Source organism: Megalopta genalis, chromosome 2, assembly GCF_051020955.1.
Source record: "Megalopta genalis isolate 19385.01 chromosome 2, iyMegGena1_principal, whole genome shotgun sequence".
Classification (NCBI taxonomy): domain Eukaryota; kingdom Metazoa; phylum Arthropoda; class Insecta; order Hymenoptera; family Halictidae; genus Megalopta; species Megalopta genalis.
The window spans coordinates 34,393,191-34,412,594 of NC_135014.1; the positions used below are offsets into that span (position 1 = coordinate 34,393,191).

General features: G+C 43.9%; 1 protein-coding gene across 1 annotated transcript in view; it reads left to right on the top strand.

The window, feature by feature from the left end:
* The first annotated feature begins 4,958 nt into the window (after positions 1–4,958).
* Positions 4,959–19,404, top strand: part of LOC117225487 (uncharacterized) — a 47,006-nt gene continuing 32,560 nt past the window's right edge. Inside the window, exons 1-2 of the mRNA XM_033479080.2 lie at positions 4,959–5,439; positions 9,561–9,826. Coding sequence (XP_033334971.1) covers positions 5,435–5,439; positions 9,561–9,826 — 271 coding nt within the window. The 5' untranslated portion in view covers positions 4,959–5,434. The remainder of the gene's footprint in view (positions 5,440–9,560; positions 9,827–19,404) is intronic.

A 19,404-nucleotide genomic window follows, 5' to 3' on the forward strand; every position in this document is an offset into this window, starting at 1 on the left:
GTGTGTAATTCTCGCGGAAAATTGTCGCGCGCCGCCGCTGCCTGGGCGACGGGCATTAGCGCCGGTCATTGAATTGTTCGCCGCGCCGAGGAATAATTGCGAAGCGCGTGCGTGCGCTTTGCGTGTTTGCATTCTTCGTCTTTGTTCGCGCGAATATACGGGACAGGTGTACGAACGGATTTTGTCACAGGCTTCGAACGTGTTCGAACCATTGCGCCATGTTCTGTAGATATTATTGAATCAGCTCGAAGCATTTCCGCGCTCGCCGTTCCCGAGCGAAGATATTAAAATGTCACCCGAAATTTACAGCGACAAGCTAAAGGAACGAGAGTGTTCGGCGCATTCCGTGGATTCTTTAACTTAACCACAAATCATCCCCGGGAAGATTTTCTTGGATGCTTGAGTTATGGCGAGAAAGGGGCGCGGATAGTTTCAAACGAACACGTCGAAATTTCGTCCCGTGATCGACCTTCATTCGAAACATCCAGGAAAGAGATTCGAACTTAGAAAATGGTTGCTAATAGTAGGGTAATCAAAGACTGGACACCTGGAACAGTTTCTTGTGGTTTCTATCTTTCTAACTTGGTCGAAAAGAAAATTTTATTATAGAACTGCTACGTTCTTCGAAAACGCGACGTCCATCATTCTGGAGCACATACAAATATTTCTTGTAAAAAAATACGATACCGTGCAACCGTCGTCGACGCGATTGGAACTTATTACGAAATCTAATAATATCTACTCCAAATAAATAAATAAATAAATAATACCATACTTCTTACTCACAATAAACTACATTAACCCCTCTCCTTCTGATAGAACGAGACAATTTTTATTTCTTGTACGTTTTTATTGACTTTCAATCGTAGACTTCGATAACAGAAGAATCAATTTCTGTTTCGTTTTCGAAGAAATAAATGGTCATTCATATTTAATAGGTGATGTACGAGAACTTCGTCAACTGGGCATTAAAACCACCCTTAAAATCCGTCTCAACCGTCTCCCAGAATCATCGCCATAATCAAGCATTCGAGATATCCGCGGCAAAACCTACCGGCAACAGCTCCACGGTATCGGTGCCGATTACCCGCGGGGGTGGTGACCGATAAAAAATGTGTTCGGCCGAGAAGAGCCGTAGAATGAGGTACCATTTTGCGGGCCGCGTCGCGGATGAAGCGCGAAGGTGTCCTCCGGTCGGAGGGAGCAAGAAAAGGAGCCTATCCTCGGCGGGCGGAAGGAGGGGTTGCGGTGGCAGGAGGTGGAGGCACGGCGAGTGGTATCGAAGAGAGAAGAAGTCACTTTCTTATTTCCATTCTCAGCAGCGTTCTTTCGAGTTCGACTCGGCGATAGCGGCGGCCACCATCTCGCAGCGTGTCCCACCTTCCTTCCACGTCGAGCCAGGCCCCCACCACGCATGGGCTGGAACAGTTGGTGGCCGGCGGTGGTGGTGGTGGCAGCAGCGGTGGTAGCAGCAGCTCTCTACCTGGCTGTAGCTATCGCCCACCCCCGCGTTTCTCCTCTTTCTTTCGTTCGGTCCGGTTGTTTCCCGACTCCTTCCAGGAGGCGCGACCCACCCCCGCGGCACACGGCCGCGCAGCGATGCTGTATTACGTGGACGCAAACAGGTCTCCATTATTGGTGGGAAGCAGAAATTATTGCTGAGAAATTCTTCGCGAGCCGCCTCTCACCCTCTCTCTCTCTCTCTCTCTCTCTCTCTCTCTCTCTCTCTCTCTCTCTCTCTCTCTCGTCGAGCTTTAAATCTTCGGGGTTGAATCTCACCTTCTTTTATTGATTCCCGACGGTTGTACCCGATTCCGCGCCTGGGAATCGATAAACTCCTGTTCTTAACACCTGACAGGGCCGTTAGGCTAGGAACTTATGTCTGCACACCGTTACTTGATCCTTCTGCCGCGGAAAATAATTTGTTGCTGGGTGACTCTTTCTGTTTTTCAATATAGTGCACGTTTTATGCTTCATTAGTCGATAGGTTCCTCTGTACAAATTTCGGATTTTTACTTTTATTTCTTTTTTTTTTATTTTAACATAGTTTATGTTTGTCTACGTTACGTTTGTCTATGTTACGTTGTGCTGTTCTTTGCGACGTATTTTGCCAAAGGAATTTCTTGAAAATGAGTACGAATTCTGGGGACATTCGTGTATCCTTTTTATGAGCCGAGTTTATTCGTCCAAAAGGCCAGATCTTCTTTAAAAAATGACATTTATATATCCATACGTTAAAACTCGTGGGAAAAAGTGTATCGTAGGAAATAGGTCAACTTTCCATTAGATAGACATCCTTCGAAAAAAGATACGGAGTTTTCGCCATTCAATTAATAATCCAACCTGATAGATATGATCGTCGATAATCGAAGTGTAGATATTGGTGTTTGTTTTTCGAATTCTTGGCTTCGCGTCGAATTGATACGGTGATTCATCAACATGATGGATAGATGAATAATTGATTTCGCGGATTTCTTCGCTGAATGTGAAAAGTTGAAATAAGACGTGATAAGTTGACAGAACGATTTTACACAGTGTTTCTGAATCTTTATGCAGAGAATGAACATCTTGTTTATTGCTCCTGTTGTCTGCTGTTTCGGATTTCGTTGATCGACATTCGTGTTACCATAAAAGCGTGAAATCCGCAGTCCACTTACCGATAACGTGTGCACAGCATGTTTATTTAATAGGAATCCATATGAAATGTGGCAAAATTGAGAAGAAAACTAGACGAAGAATTTTAAAATAGAAGAACGTATTTATGACGGGTGATCAAAGAACCTCATCGAATCGTTGAATGATTTATGCTCACGTTCCGCTGACGTTTCCAATGCGGACAGCAATATTACCCCGGCGACCACATCGTTACCATCATAGAAGAGCTAATTTCTGCTTATCTCGGAGGAGATAGAGGGTTGTAAATTCACCGGGGCGTGAAGAATAACTCATTGAAGCGGTCGGGGGACCATCAACACCTTGTCGTTTATTCTTCGCGTAATCCGACACCCACTACCGTTTTCGGTAGCCGAAACAAGGATATCAAGTTTCGGGACACTTGAGCGTGTCCCGTGGACCACGCTGTATCGCTTTCAGAGATTGTTCACCGACGTGAAGTGTTAAACGGACGCGAACAGATCGGTCTTCATTAGAAGTGAAAGTCGAAGTATCAAACTGACCGTAGAAATTCTATCGATTATTCCGCGAACAACGGCGAATTCAATTTGATGCAAACACTGTAGACAGCGTGCAGACTGTTCAATGCCTATTGTAATTTCTTCGTTTCCGATACCTTTGCTGTCTGAAATTTATACATCGATGTTCCGTGCCTGACGTTGAACAGAAAACAAAAAGTCGCAATCGTCAGTAAAATAAAATAAAACAGAGTAAAATAAAGTAGAACGAATTAAAACAAAGTAAAGCAACGTAAAACAGAGTAAAACAAAGTACAACAAAGAAAATAAAGTAAAATAAAGTAGAACAAATTAAAACAAAGTAAAGCAACGTAAAACAAAGTAAAACAAAGTACAACAAAGAAAATAAAGTAAAATAAAGTAGAACAAATTAAAACAAAGTAAAACAAAGTAAAACAAAGTAAAACAAAGTAAACAAAATAAAACAAAGTAAAACAAAGTAAACAAAATAAAACAAAGTGAAACAAAGTGAAACAAAGTGAAACAAAGTGAAACAAAGTGAAACAAAGTGAAACAAAGTGAAACAAAGTGAAACAAAGTGAAACAAAGTGAAACAAAGTGAAACAAAGTGAAACAAAGTGAAACAAAGTGAAACAAAGTGAAACAAAGTGAAACAAAGTGAAACAAAGTGAAACAAAGTGAAACAAAGTGAAACAAAGTGAAACAAAGTGAAACAAAGTGAAACAAAGTGAAACAAAGTGAAACAAAGTGAAACAAAGTGAAACAAAGTGAAACAAAGTGAAACAAAGTGAAACAAAGTGAAACAAAGTGAAACAAAGTGAAACAAAGTGAAACAAAGTGAAACAAAGTGAAACAAAGTGAAACAAAGTGAAACAAAGTGAAACAAAATAAAACAAAGTAAAACAAAAAGTAAAACAAAGTAAAATAACGTAAAACAAAGTGAATCAAAGTAAAACAGTTCCGTGTAAATTAAGATCATTGCGCTCCAACAAGCAAATCGTCTTAATGAATAAACATAGTCTAAACGACTGCCGACACATTTTATATCTCCAAGAAATTTCGGTTGCTAGGAACTAATTCGTTCGAAATCTTTTTTCACAAATGTCTGCAATGTAGCATCGTCTTCCTGAAAACCAGTGCATACCGGATCGCACACAGTTTCGTCGCATAACATTTTAATTCATAGCACCAAAATCAATCGCCTTTCACCATTTTCTATCGTCGGACTTGTTTCTACACTCCGCAATCTTATTCTACCCCGACGTTCCGCGAAAGCCCGCGAAGAATATTCCGACATTGAATTCCTGAACTTCTCCCATACGTTAAACCATTTTCCGGCCGAGCCATCGCCATTTTTAACGAGCCCCTCAGGTGCATCGCTGCAAAGCGGCGCCGATCGGACCTCCATTTCTCGGATTTCGCGACCGGCTGCCAAAAATTCGGGAAGGACCCGAGGCGAGCGTGTACCAATCGCGGCAAGTAGTTGCGGTGTTGGCGAATTCGCGGAAAGAACTTTGAAACAAGGGAACGTCGGGAGAGGGTGGACCGGGCCACGGGACCGGGAGGGTATCTATCTCGCGATCCTCGTCGAGAGGGCCCCCCACCCTCGGGTCGCAGGAAACGCGGGTCGGGTTCGTTATCGACGGCCTCGCGGCGGCGGCCAATCGTGCGCCCGAGCGATACCGCGTTTACCAACGAGGCTCCGCCCCTCGGCGTTCCCGATTCGCTCGCTCGACCTTTTTCCGCTCGGCCGCCGGTGGTGGGGAGGGCACGACTGGTTGAAGGGACACAGTGGACCGGCTCCGGGCGACGGGTCGTGCGTGCACACTCCCAAAACTATCGTCCGCAGAGGCACATTGAACGCCGCGCGATTCTGTGTCTCGTCCTCGTGCTTCGTCGCAGAACGCGATTACTACACCATCTTCTGTCTCGCCAGTTCCCATGCGGAGCAGCTAATCGCTAACAGTTGACCGAAACCGGAAGCGAGCAGGATGCCGACGTAACCGACCCGCGCGTCGCGACACGTCGCTAACACGCAGTGATAGCGTAACAGTGAATCAGAATCTTCCTCTCGGACATCGATAGTGGAACGCCTTCTGATATGACAGTGCAGTGACTCGACCGATCTTGTTGTTTATTTGTTCGTTAAACGCCTTTCGACGGACGCGTTTCAATTCACCGGGCTCGTTGCCGATCGTTGGGGACGAGTCGGTGAGGCCCAGAGTCTCAACCACGGCACCAAAATTGAGCTGGACTTGCACCAACGGGCCGCCGGCCACTTTATGAGGTGAGTTTCGCCGGTGATTCTTGGGATTGTGTGCGGGGAACGCGTTCCGGGAGAACGTATGCGAATCTCTCGTGATTTGGTGCGGAAATGAAGTGATTATCGTAATTCAGGGGATGTTTCGCTAGGCGTTTCCAGATATTCTGTGGAGTTCTCGATCGGAGGGATCGAATTGCGAAATTTTTGAGACACTGAGTACAGTGGTAATAATTTGAAATATTGATTTGGAGAATTTTAGAGCTGCGGGTGTGTTTAAATTAGCTTCGAAGGGAGTTTGAAACTACCCTTTGCTCCAGTATCTCGCTTGTTGAATTTAGAGAGACTGATTTCTAGTAGAAGTTATGAATCAGAGTTTTATATTTGTTTAGCTGCCTGTGAGACTGTATTTTCTGTAGCAATTATTCCCAAAATTCAACAATTTGTTCAAAGTACGCAAATTTTGTAATGTTGGAGTTTAGAATCGACGTAAATATTTGCATCGGTGACACTTCTTCGGTGCTAAATAATTTTGCAACAGCTTCCAGAGACAAGGAATGTAGGTACACCTTTTCGCGAGGATATTGTTTACTGGCAAAAATTTATAAACGAGCGATTATTACGTTCAAATAAATCGAATACAGTCTTCTTCTTCTTCTTTGCGATTTCGTCGCTTGAAAAATGACCATTGCACGAATTATCAGCGACCAAATTCGCGAGTGAGGATATATAAACACAGTTTCACTAGTGCTGATCAACGCCGACAGTGACCCAATTGTTACACATACTGTTTGATACTTCTCAGTTTAGATTCGCAAAACGAAGTATTGAAGAATGCGCTATAATTACAAAGCGAGGATTAGACTAAATTTATTCCACAATAATGTTTGCAGTAACGTGTTTCCTTTTCATAAAAGTGCGTTCTGTTGTTGGCTCGAGTTAACCAGACCAGTTTTCTATTACTCCGTCTGGAGCGTTGTTTTTTCATTGTTGTATGTGTCCAATGTAATCGTACAAATTTCCATATTATTTTATTCCATTAAATGGAATAAAAATTTCATGAATATTCATTAATATCCTCGTTCATATTCAACTGATAAACCCACCCCTGAAAACGTCACTCATTTTCAATAACTTCAATTAATTTTCCAAGCACACAATATCTAGATATTAACGTATCTGTATACGTTGATAAAAATTCACTTTATAGCTGATCCGATGAAAAATCCTGAACCAATGTTCCCCGATTGATCGAATTAAATCAGCCCCGCGTCTCGCCTCGCGTCGCCGCCTTCAAATCGGCCGGATCCACTCCTCGGATCCTTTAAAAATCCTCCGCAAGGATCTCGATCACTCTACTCCCGTCGCGAATACAGATTCCCTCATAGAGAGCAATAAATTGCTGCGTGTGGGTTCGTGGGTCGTTCGAGCCGGGATCTAAACATTCAATTAGCACTTCCTAATCCCCCGTCGCTCGTTGTCAACAGCCATTACTTCCAGCATCTTCTCTCTCCCCGTTGTGCCACCCCCGAGCACCCTTGGGCTCTCTCGCAAGCAACCGCTGGTGCTTCCACCCCCTGCCACCCCCTTTTTCTCTCTCGCTCGTTCCCTCGCACCCTTGCAACCTCGCTAACCAACGTATCTATTAATCCGAGCTGAATGACACTCGAGGGTGGTCCTGGCCGAGGGGTGGTTCTAACCCTACAAAATCGTAACTACCGCCCCCGGGTTAACTCCCTCAACCACTACAGGTTTTTTTTCTTAATGAATGCTCAAGGAGATCCGCGTGTAATTGTATTAGTTCGAGAGGAGAACGAGAGAGAGAGAGAGAGAGAGAGAAAGAGAGGGAAGGAGAGGATCGTAGGAGTCGCAGACGGAAAAGAGGGACTGTTGGAGCGAGGCGTGCAGAACGAAGGGTGACATTTAGGGTAAAAAGACGGCGGAGAGAGGCAACGCGGCGAGATTGGTTAATGGCTTTGATACGAGGAAAGGATAAGATTAATTTGCTTGTGAATCAAAGAGCAAACGAATAAGCAATTACCAGGACCGTGAGGAGTGGCTGCACGAGTGCCCTCGCTCGGTTCTTCTGCGTGTCGGTGGCGCACAATTAAAAGCCACCAGGCTGGAATGCCAGCGTTTTCAGGGAAATCGTCGTGACCGGTTCAAATCCGCTTTAAACGCACGCTTTGCTACCCGGTTAGCCGGTCTAAGGATAATCTAGGTTTTGCGAGGGCTAATTGCGTGAATAACAGAACACAATTCACGGAATTTCTAGAACCACAGAAATAAAATCCTTTGTGCGAACTGGATACAAAATTATTTTAATAACATAGTGTGCAACTTTTTATTTGGTGTTTGCATTCTCTAATCACAGGTTTGTATCCATTTAATCCTGCAATGTTCTGCGGAGTTCGAGAAATTTCGATTTTCAGACAATAAATAGTTCAGACAATAAAAAGACACCAGGCTTACAATACTATACAATACTATACAATAGGCTTAAACAATAGATTCTACTGACTACATTTTCATCGTAAAATACACCCTAAAATTGATTATAATATTCTACAAATACAATTGAAAAAATATTCAGAATTTGCATACATTTATATTTTCATTAAGCAGAGTTTCTCTGGAGTTTGATTTAAAAAAAGAAAAACAAATTGAGGAGAATTTCTTTCGAGTTCGATGCATTTGTACTTATATTGAAGAGAGTTTCTTTGTGGATGTTGATACATTTATAATTTCATCGAGGAGAATTTCTTTGCAGTTCGACACAATAATATTTTCATTAAGAAGGATTTCTTTGCAGTTCGACGCATTTATAATTTCATTAAAAAGAATTAGCAGCATTTTTATCTTGTTTGAGTTACAACGAGCTCCATCGTCGACGAAACAATTCTGATTTTTACAAAATAGTGAAAATACAGATCTACAATCCGCTGAAATACGTGTTCCCTTTTTATTAATATTATTTCGATTCAACTGAGAATCGTTACTAGACTGCGGATTTTATGCATTTATGACAAAAATGAGTAGATACAATTTGTGACAATGGAAATACTGACAGAACTTAGAATCAGCTACATCGGTATTATTTTCGACTCACTGAAATTATTCAAGAAATAAATGTAACAATTGCTGGAGAAATGAATTTTGTTTCGCATAAAAATTCAGTCTAATTATAAGAGTTTCAAAAAAAGGAACAGGCGAGCTGTTCCTTCATTACTTTGCGCGTTACAAACAATAACCTAATATTTGAAATATCCAATAAACGTTTAGAGTAACCAAAGTATTAACACAAAACTAACCGAACATTAAAAGCGACTAATGTGTGCTGTTCTACGAATAAGACAAGACTGAATTTATTTCATACTCCTCACTACTTTAATTACAATGGATATCGAATTAACAAATTGATTGCAGAACAAGTTTCGCACAGAAGAGTCTTTGTAACTTCAACGATTTTAAAATACATCATATGAAAGCGGTGATTTTGACCGGCATGGTGGGTTCAGCGATACAATTTGTCTCACAATATAAATGTGTCCGACTACTTAAGAACTATTGCAGCAAGAATTACCACGGTTCTCTTTGCAAAGATACCTATCACATCCGCGTCATTTAAAGATCGTTCTTCATCTTCAACCCCTAAATCTCTGCCAAGCATTTGAAAGATCGGTCATCGCAAGTTCCCAAAATCGTGCTAATCGCCATAAACAATCTAAATCCCGATCTGGTCGGTCGGTGTATCAGTGTCCAAGACGCATCAAGAGGCTAAGTATGCAAGATAACGTCGTCGAGATCGTAAATCAGATGGGGACGACGTTTGTCTCCGACGGAGAGCGTCGGTCGGACCCGGTGTCGAAACAATGGACACTCCACGATGCCCTCGGGTCCCTCTCTCTCTCTCTCTCTCTCTCTCTCTCTCTCTCTCTCGCTTTCTCTCTCTCTCTCTCTTGCTTTCTCTCTCTCTCTCTTGCTTTCTCTCTCTCTCGCTTTCTCTCTGACCATCTCTCTATCTTTCCCGGTCTCTCCGTTGATCCTCGGTCACTCGGACTCGAGGTCGTCGGTGGCTGTTTTCACGTAGGCGTGTCCCATTAACGTGCCCGCTGGGGTTACTAATTGGTGGCTGCGTTTAATTACAGAGCCGGCGGCAACATGTGCGACGGCTCCTTCACGGAGACCCTGCGCGGTATGCAGGGTATGCCGAGTACGTCGCCACCCGGTGGCGCGGGTGTCGGCCCCATGGGGGTTGGCCTCGGCAGCCCCCTCGGCCCGACCACGAAGAAGACGCAGGTGGAGCACATTAAGAGGCCGATGAACGCGTTTATGGTCTGGTCACGGCTCCAGCGACGGAAGATCGCGCAGGAGAACCCCAAGATGCACAACAGCGAGATCTCCAAGAGATTAGGTTAGTATTTACGACTTATCGATACTCGAATCACGCAGCTTTCGAGATAACTCGATCGAACTCGTTCACACGGCTTCCGTCGAGACTAATGTCCATACTGTATTGTCTTGTCTCAAAAAATCGAGACAGTATCAAGAGATTCCACGTCCAGTGAAATCGTATGATAACGCGCGATATCGTAGGAAACATGATACAGTAGAACTTCGATGATTACGAATTCAAAATTGATAGTAAACACGTATCGATTCTGCTGTAATCTAAAGTGTATACGTTCTGAAGTGTGTTAAATATATTACATCATTCGAACTAAAAATACAACGAGAACAGCTAATTCTGATATCTCAGAACGACCGTGCAATGAAACTGATTAGTAGACGGCGGATTTATGTGCAAAATACAAATTGTCTGCATTAGTTGCAAGAAACAGAAACTAAATACAGTAAATTCTTAGCGAGTAAAAAGTTAAGTTAAATTGACGCGAGTAAATTCTTCGTAATTGCACAAAGAATAGACAATTTGAGCCTTGCCACTCGTTTTTATAGTATAGATTGTCAACAATTATAAAAAACGAACCGCAAAGCTCGAATAATCGGATCTCCTCTTCCCAAAATGTCCATTTTTGTGTACAATCCGAGTTAAGTTAATCTTACCTTAATCGCTTGAACAGATTAAAAATCAGACATTCACGTTTTAAAATTCTCTGAATCTTTCTTCTATTTTAAATTGCAACCACCTAATTTTGTCATGAATGCAGAAAATCTGCAGTCTAGTGATTGATTTGTGGTGCCTTTTCAAAACAGCAATACTGCGTTTGCGAAATATACCTGAACAAATAAACGTATTCAGCGATTACTATACTGCGGAATTTATGCATTTATAATAAAACCGAGTAGGGCGAATACAACACATTAAACGCAAGATAAAAATTGAACCACGCCGTTCGATTATTTTCAACTGATTAAAGAAAAAGTTACGGATAAAAATAAATGTTTATTTAACTTCTGTTTGTTGCAATGGAGGTAGGGAATTTTTATTCTGCATAAAGATCCGCGGTGTAGTGATTATCCACGAAAACGACGTATCAATCGGAAGAATTATAAGATATACATTTGGAATTCATCATTTTGACCGATTTGGTAGTTCCAGTGTTAATGACGCGCCATTTCTGTTGAACACTGCCGAAACAAGGACCGACAAGCAGACTATTTCCGCAAGATAATCTGTGTGTCGATACAAAACGGAAGTCCTAGCACGTGAAATAAAGATTATGGAATTGGAATTTCCGCGAGATTCTTTCGAAATTGATTTCAAACGAAACTTTACGAAACCGAGCGCAGTCTCCGTCAAATGGTCGCGTACCATAAATCACCTAACAGAACAATTCCGGCCGAAAACATCTATGTCATCGCCGCGACAACATTCATCGGCGGACAAAACCCGGCGAAACGCAAAGAGAACCCGTCGCACAGAGCGTTCGTTCTTCCAGCCCCGAAAGCAATTAGCGAATCCAAACGGGCGCGGCAAACGGAGCGCGGTTCAAAAAAATCTTCCCCCGAAACAATCGTTCAAAGCTCATCCGTCGAAATAGCGAGCTAGCGCGTGAGCGAGGTGCGAGGGCCCAAAAGAGAAAGCACGCGCGCGCGATAGCGAGAGAGAGAGAGATAGAGAGCGAGAGAAAGAGAAGAAAAAAAAAGGTATACAGAAGCGAGGAAGGAACGCGTCGCGTCGCCGCGAACACAGCAGCGTTAATCGCATTTTCGAGATTCAAACACGACGGATTGGTTCGAACGCGCGGCGCTCGGCAGTCTATTCGAACGCGGCAGTTCCTCCCCGCGATTCATCCCTTTCAGGATTCCTTGCTTTGCGTGTCGACGGTCCAGCGCGACTCTGCTCTGCTTCATCGACACACGCTCGAATTATTCGTCGCCGTCGACACACGGTTCCCGTGTGCTCGCGCGGGGGAAAGCGCGCGGGGTGAACCGACGGGAAAAGAAAGGGAGATAAAGACGAACGGGGACGAAGGTATTCCGGTTGGTATTTCCGTTAAATACCCGGGAATCGACAAAGCCCAGTTCCCGCGGCTCCCCTCGAAGCTTCTTTATCCGTCATTTTCTTCCTCGCCTCGGTTCTTCTACCCCCATTTTTCGTTCCCCCGGCGACGGCGAATAAGGGAAGTGCCTGCTCCTCGGCAAAAATGATGCGCGCACGCTCGAACCACCTCCCTCCGCTGATATTCCACCCCTTCTCTCTCTCTCTCTCTCTCTCTCTCTCTCTCTCTTTCTCTCTCACTCACTCACTCCTCTCCTCCCTTCGATCCTCTTCTGCCTCCTCCGAGCCGCCCTCGCCCCTTTCTCTTCTCCAGCTTGCACCCTTTGTCGAAGCGACACTTTTTCGTCGCTCTTTTACCGCCATGTCCCCGGCGCGCTGCGTACATTTCTGCTTGATATACAACCCCACCTGAACGCCCGCCGCCTCCGCGCCTTCTCTCACCCTCTCCGCACCCCCGCCGATCCCTCTCCGCAGCCCCGCCGTGTCCGCGCTACCCGCGATGGCTTGTCGGAGCATTTGCAAATTTCATCCTGCAGCCGCCCGCTTCCCTTCGCCGCCCACGCCTCCCCGGCCCTCCTCTCCCGGCCGCCCGTTCTACCCCCGGCCCGCCCTCCGACCCTCTCCAGGCGCCGAAAGAGCGCCGCGACGACGACAAAAGAGATCCGAGGAACCGATGCGCCTCTCCGCCCGAGAGAGCACTCTTCGCGTGAACGCTGGAATCTCGCGAGGAATGCTTCGGCTTGCTTCTCTTCCTTTTCGTCGTCGTCTTCTTCGTGTTCTTCTTCTTCGTCTTCTTCTTCTTATTCCTCTTCTCAACCGACTCTCGCGGTTTCCGGGGAAAATGGTAACTCGTTTGGTGGCTTCCGGTCAGGGGAGGGGCAGCCGGTGCCACGCATTGTCCTGCAAATGGACACTCGATCGCAGACCGTTTTCGGGATTGTGTTTCAAGGTTTTCGCTCTCTTTGCACGTGCGACGCTGATGCTGCTGCGGTTTCGGCTGGATCGGTTGATGCGGCGAAAATTCGTCCTACAACCCGCGGGACGAAAAAATAGCACGCTTTAAAATCAATTTTTTCTTCGTGTAATATGCAACCAAGGTTTTGTTTCTATAGAAATTTGCAAGATTCCAGTATAAACGTACACAGCGGATGAAGTAAAATTGGACTTCGTCAGTCGAAAGAATTTTGTTCGATGAAAAGAGAATTTTTAAAAATTGTTTGCACTGGCGAAATTCAATTTTATTTTATATGCGACTGGCAACAACGCGAACCGATTTCGATAGAATTCTCGGCACGCGTACAAGTTATGCAAGAAAGTCGCAAGAGAGCCCCTTGAAATTTGTGACTGATAAGAAACCTGGCATTTTATATACCACGCGACAAATTTCATTATACAATCGCTTTGACGATTGTTACTCGAAGCGTACAATTCTTTGATGATCACGCACGATCGATTACGCAAGACTTTCTACTTCGCTGTAATCGACAGTCCGAACAATCACATTGTAAACATAATTATTCCTGTTGCAGCGAAAAAATAACTCGTAAGATAACTTGTGAATTGTTTCAACAATTGAATCGTATAATCTAAACTGTAGAGATATATTTCCAGCATTTTCAATTCAGTGTTAACACAACGAACCCTCTGGTTCGCATAGAAAACCTCATTTCACTCTCCGAGGAAGCAACAATATAAAGAAATTACATAGATAACCGTGATTCGATAACGAGCCAAATATTTCCACGTTTCGTTATCGCTGTCGCACTTAACTCGGTTATCCGGTCCCATCTAAACGTGCAAGAAATCCGAAATTCACACTCGCGCGGTCGTCGCGCCGACACCGAGAATATTTTAATCGAATCGTATCGCGTTCGTAAATTCGCGAAACAAGCCCGTCTTGAATGAAACTATGTAGATCTCGAGTAAACACTTTTCCCGCACGATTGCCTAAACGATTTGCCGGGGAAATCGGCTCCACGGTCGATAAATCGGTTACTTTACGGTCGCCGCGAGAACTGTACAGAGTTCTAATAACAATAAAATTTCTGCGGCAGAATCTTGGCGGGCAAGGAAACCTGGTCAAGCTTTCCACCATGGTGATATTTCCATTCCGGCACGGTTTCGGAGCGAGCTCGGCCGGGTTCGTTTGCCCAGGCTCGACAAACACCATCGACTTTTAGTTGGCGGACTGTTCAGTTGGAGCACGCGAACACGCGAAACCGCCGCGCCGCGTGTTAGATAGTTGGCCGACTGAAAAGTTTGCACTCTGTTGCAAACCGTACTCGACTAAACTATATAAACGGCTGGTCAACCGCGATCGTGCACGCCTACGCGGGTAAATAATTGAGTGCCTTGCCTATTTCGCTGTCTATGGTTTCCGTGTACCGGTCTGCACTCGTTGCTAATTGGAATAGACAGGCCATTGTTCCCCGAAAAACATTTTGGTTCGTACGGAATAGCTGTTCGGTTGTCCACGATGTAATTTCGTTTCGTCGAGATGTTGGAAAAATCCGAATTCAGCATATTTTGCCGATTAAAACGAAACAGCAGAAGATTTCGAATCTACCGAAAAAGTCGAAATGTTACAGAACATTAAATCTAGAATTATGAATATAGAATTAAATGTAGAATTAAATGCAGAACATTAAAAGTTTTAGAAGAATAGATCATCGAACGAAATTACATTCCGAATAATAGTTTATCATTGAATTCTGGATATTATTGTTCGATCGAATAGAGATAATAATTTTCGTAGAAATTAGTAAGCGATTAAATAAATGCTATGGAAACGAAAGTGGGACGAAAATATTCAAAATTCTTGAATGGACGCACTTCGTGCATGTAAATTGTTGTCGTTAATTTTCGCTTGCGACTCGAAACCCAACTTCTATTAACACATATTTAGTCGCTGTTATCGATAATTGGTGCTCGAACGAGCGATAAGACTAATAGCGAATTATCGAATGTATTTGCGTCGAGTATCTTTTTAAATTTAGTTGAAGAGACGGAGATCGGCCGAACAAATGTGTCGCGCAATTAGCCGCCCGCGACGCTGTAATTAACAGTGCAAATAGGCCGATACCGGTGTCTCGCTAACAATAAGCAAACGTGTTCCCCGTCATCGTGCAAACAATTACACGCGAAGCCAGCGACTCGAGCGGCGCACTGTGGAAAAAAAAATCGTAGAACTTTTGATGGGATTAAGACAGAGTGGTGAAACTTTTTTCAAATTGAAGGCGGAACGATGTAGGATGCGAGAAAAGTAAGGATAATGTGTGGCGAATTAATTTTTAACTCGGGAACAACCGTCGAAATTGACGTTTCTGTGAATATTTAACGTTTGCTCACTTTTGCTACAAAATCGTAGAACTTTTGATCAAATGAAGCTAGACTGATGGAACCTTTTTTTAAATAAAAGCTGAATTGTTGTAGAATACGAGAAAAATAAGAACGAAAGGTGACAAATAAATTTTTCAGTTGAAAACAATTATTGAACTTGGCATTTCGACAAATCAGCCTTTGGAAATTGTACGTTCGGTCACTTTTTCTACGAAATCGCAGAGCTCCCAATAAAATTAAGTTAGCATAACGAAACCCGATTCAAATAAATGCAGAAATGTTATAAAATTTGAGAGAAATAAGTGTAAGAATTAACGGGCCAGTTTGGGCCTTAAAATTATTTATAGAAATCGAGCTATCAAACTAAATTTTGATTCATCGAAAGATGAACTTTGCTAAATATTTCCAAAGCGAAACCCTATCCTTCGCTCTTCCTACTTATTTTTCTCTCATTCCGCAACATTTCAACTTCAATTTAAAAAAAGTTCCATCGCCCTACCACAATTCCACCAAAAGTTCTACGACTTCGTCGCAAAAATGTCCCAACATCTCCGCTGCATAAACACAGACTCCGCCGCGTTCGCGAAACGTCGTCACCGATAGTCGACTGCCAATTTTACGACGTCGATTAGCAGATGACCATCCCCGTTTATCTTTCGACCGGGCAGTTCGACACGTTTCACGATCCTCGGGGCGCAAAACTGTACCGGAACCGAGATTGAGGGTGCGACCTGGACGTTTCGTCGAGTGGAGGAGATCGCTCCATTGGGAAATAGCCGAAGCTAATCTGGTTATTGGACTCTCCCGCGATCGTGTTTCTGCCGCGAAACTTCCAGGTCCTCGCACTGCCAGCCATCCTTTCTCTGCTCGTCCGCGGGTTCTCCTTCTTTGAATTTGATTCGATGAAACTGTCCCCGGCGTGGTTACTCGGTCTCTTTGGTTAGCAATTTAGGGGACGCTGATGAGAATCGATGGGATTGAGAGACGCACACAATCAACAGATTGACTGTCTTATCACGCTTCACCAATTTGGCTTAATTGCGTCGACTGAATCGAAGCCTTTTTACCATTCCTTTTTACCATGTGTTGCGTAAAACTTTGCATAACTTGCATCTCGATTTTATTACGTAGACGTATGGAGATTGTGCATCGTTTTTTTAATTTGTTCGTTGAATGACTTAGGGAGTGTGTTTCTGTGAATCATCGATTTAGGCGCAATTGAGGGCATTTATCTTAAATGTTAATATTAGTTAGCATCGTTAGAATTTGATTCCTAACGAACGGCTACTAGATTGTCACGCATGTGGAAAATGGGGAACATCGAACACAATGAAGAAAATAAATTAATAAATTCGTACTAGACTTTGGTTTTTTAAAAATCTCCTGCAATATGTTTGCAGTTAAACATTCTATTGTACAATATGTTCAGACATTTCTCAAATACTTTATTTACATCTGATTGCATCGGATATTGATACATTCATTCGATCCAAGAAAGTAAAATCTGTGAAGAAGCTAAATTCGCTAAAAATAGTGAAGAAGCTTGTTTTTTAAGCATCGCTTGAAATTCAGTGGATCCTATCGGAGGGCTAAAGGCGCAGGGGTTAACGAGACACCACGGAAAGGTCGAACCAATTTTAAGCCAGTCAGAAAGTCGCTGGAAGAAGGGAAATCGAGTCGCTCTCGGGAAGCGTAGAAAACGCAGCGACTCCGCTCGACTCGAAGGGTTAAATAGGGTTGTCCTTCGGCGCGCGGGAGGATGAATGTCCCCTTTCCTCCCCTCTTTCTCTCTCTCTCTCTCTCTCTCTCTCTCTCTCTCTCTCTCTTTCTGTCGCTCGCAGCCCGGTGGCCCTCTATTCGCTTCAACGTCGATGAGCGCGCAAAACCGACAAGTCGTTTCTTTAACGCACGCGAAAGAACTCGGAGGACGAAGAGAGAGGCTACGGGAACCGACAGAAATACTTCATTACGATGAAAGCTTTGCCTCCAACCTTCTCGAGTCTCCTCTTCCCTCCCCTCCTATCTCCTCCCGGAGCTTTTCACTCTCTCTTTCTTTCTGGCCAGGTCCCTCCGCCCCCTCGCGCCATCCTTGTTCCCGTGTTTGTACACACCGCGCTCTATCCACTGCATCCACACACCACCTTCCCTCTTTGTCAACTTTCTTTCCCACCCCTGCGTGCCTCCTCCCTCCTTCTTCCTTTTTTTCTTCGCTCGTCCGTTCGCGTTCGCGTTTGTGTGCACGCGCGTCCGCGCGTGGATTCGCCTATGCGTTTGCACGAACGTGCGTTCTCTCTCTCTCTCTCTCTCTCTCTCTCTCTCTCTCTCGTGCTCCCTTGTATTGTAATAGTGCGTGGCGTTCTCCGTGCGTTTTTACCGGACGACAATAGGCCCGGGTATTTTAGACGATGGGCGAGAAGAAGGAAAGCAAGGACGACACGCGAAGGGGAATTACCGGGATCGATGCCGCGGTGGGACGACGACTGTATATCGCCGTTTCGTCTGGCCGCGTCCTCAGCTCCTGAGTAATTCGGTCCGAATGATGTCGCGAGAATATGGCAGAGCCGTTTTAGGGTGATCTCGAAGACCGGGTTCGGTTTGGTACAATGAATAGCGGCGAGGTTCTACGTTATTGTTCGGCGATCTTTTTGGGGGTGCTGTCGATTAATGAATAGATCTTCGTGTAGAATGAGACGTTTCTGTGTCAAGTGCAAACGACAGAAGCTAGGTAAACATATTGTTGCTCTAATTCAATGCCCAGATATGTCTAAACAATAATTTTTGAAGGAAAAGGCATTTAAAGTTTTATTTTTCCGATTATAATTTGGTAACTATGAATTGTAACATGGTTTTTAAATAATAATAGTATTGCAGATAATACTATTTGGTATGAAATAGTAGAATATCTCCAAAGCATGTCTTTTTTTAAATGTTTAAAAACGTTTAATAATCTCAATATGTCAAAAATAATGTAACAATATATTCAGACTCTATAAAAGTCTTTACAGGTTTGTGTTTCATTTACTCTTTTCTGCAATAAATGCAAAAACTCGGTAGTCTACTTATTGTAAAAACAAATGCACTTTAATATTTTTTCATTTGAGGCTTTGTTTTTGAGAGAATTAGTCTGACAATCTATCCGATTCTAGGATTCTAGACAAAATTCATCGCTTGCATGAAAATCTGCATTCTTATTACAGATTACTGAAAAAAATCTAAATTAAAGAACGATTCTATTAATGAAATAACAATTTCGATCTCACGCCACAGTCTCTCCTTAATACCAGACTGCACTGTTTTATGCACTAAATGAAAAAAGAAGCTCGAACTAACAGGACGATTTAAGAAATTTCGGGGTGCCGATATATTATCGTGAATCTATTAAAATTGTTACAGGAACAGAGAATTTTCTATTTGCTGTTCATTTCCCGCAACGATCGTAAATCGCTTTCACTTCGCATAAAAATCCGCAGTCTCCTTATCACGAAAAGTTTATCAAAACCGTTGTACGTACCCTCTGTCTCTACTCGCGACTTTTCGCCAGCATCAACTTAAAACTCGAAATACCAAACATAGAAATAAATGTCGAAACACAAGTTCTAAAATAGACACGGCGACGTTCCGATTGAACGACAAACGCAAAAACGTCACGGCGTGGGAGTACCGGTCGGACAATAGGGCGCCGCTCGAAGGAACAAGAAACATTCAATTCGTATCCCCGTTATCAGCATTCGCGCGCGCGTTAATTCCATTCACAGCTGACTTCCGTTCTTCGCGGAAGTTCGCGATTGTTTCCGTCGCGAGCGATACAGTTCGAGGTTCCATCCCCGCGAAATTCACGGCGCGCCTGGAACTGGGAGGAACGAGGTGGGGAGCGGGGCTGGAATTTTCGGTTTTCGCGTAATCCTGAGAAAAGTGGATGTAATCGTGTCTAGGACACCAGCGAGAAGACAGAAGGAGAGCGAAAGAGAGAGAGAGAGAGAGAGAGCGCAAGATTCGCGAAGAAAACAATTCGCGGAGGACCCCGACACTGCGATCCTATAGAATCGCGGGAACAATGGCGCCGTTGCGACAAAGGCGGGAACACAAAACGCCTGCACACAGGTACACGGCAGTCCTCCACCCCCGTTTCTCTACCCTATATCTCTCTTACTCTCTCTCTCTTACTCTCTCTCTCTCTCTCTTTCTCTCTT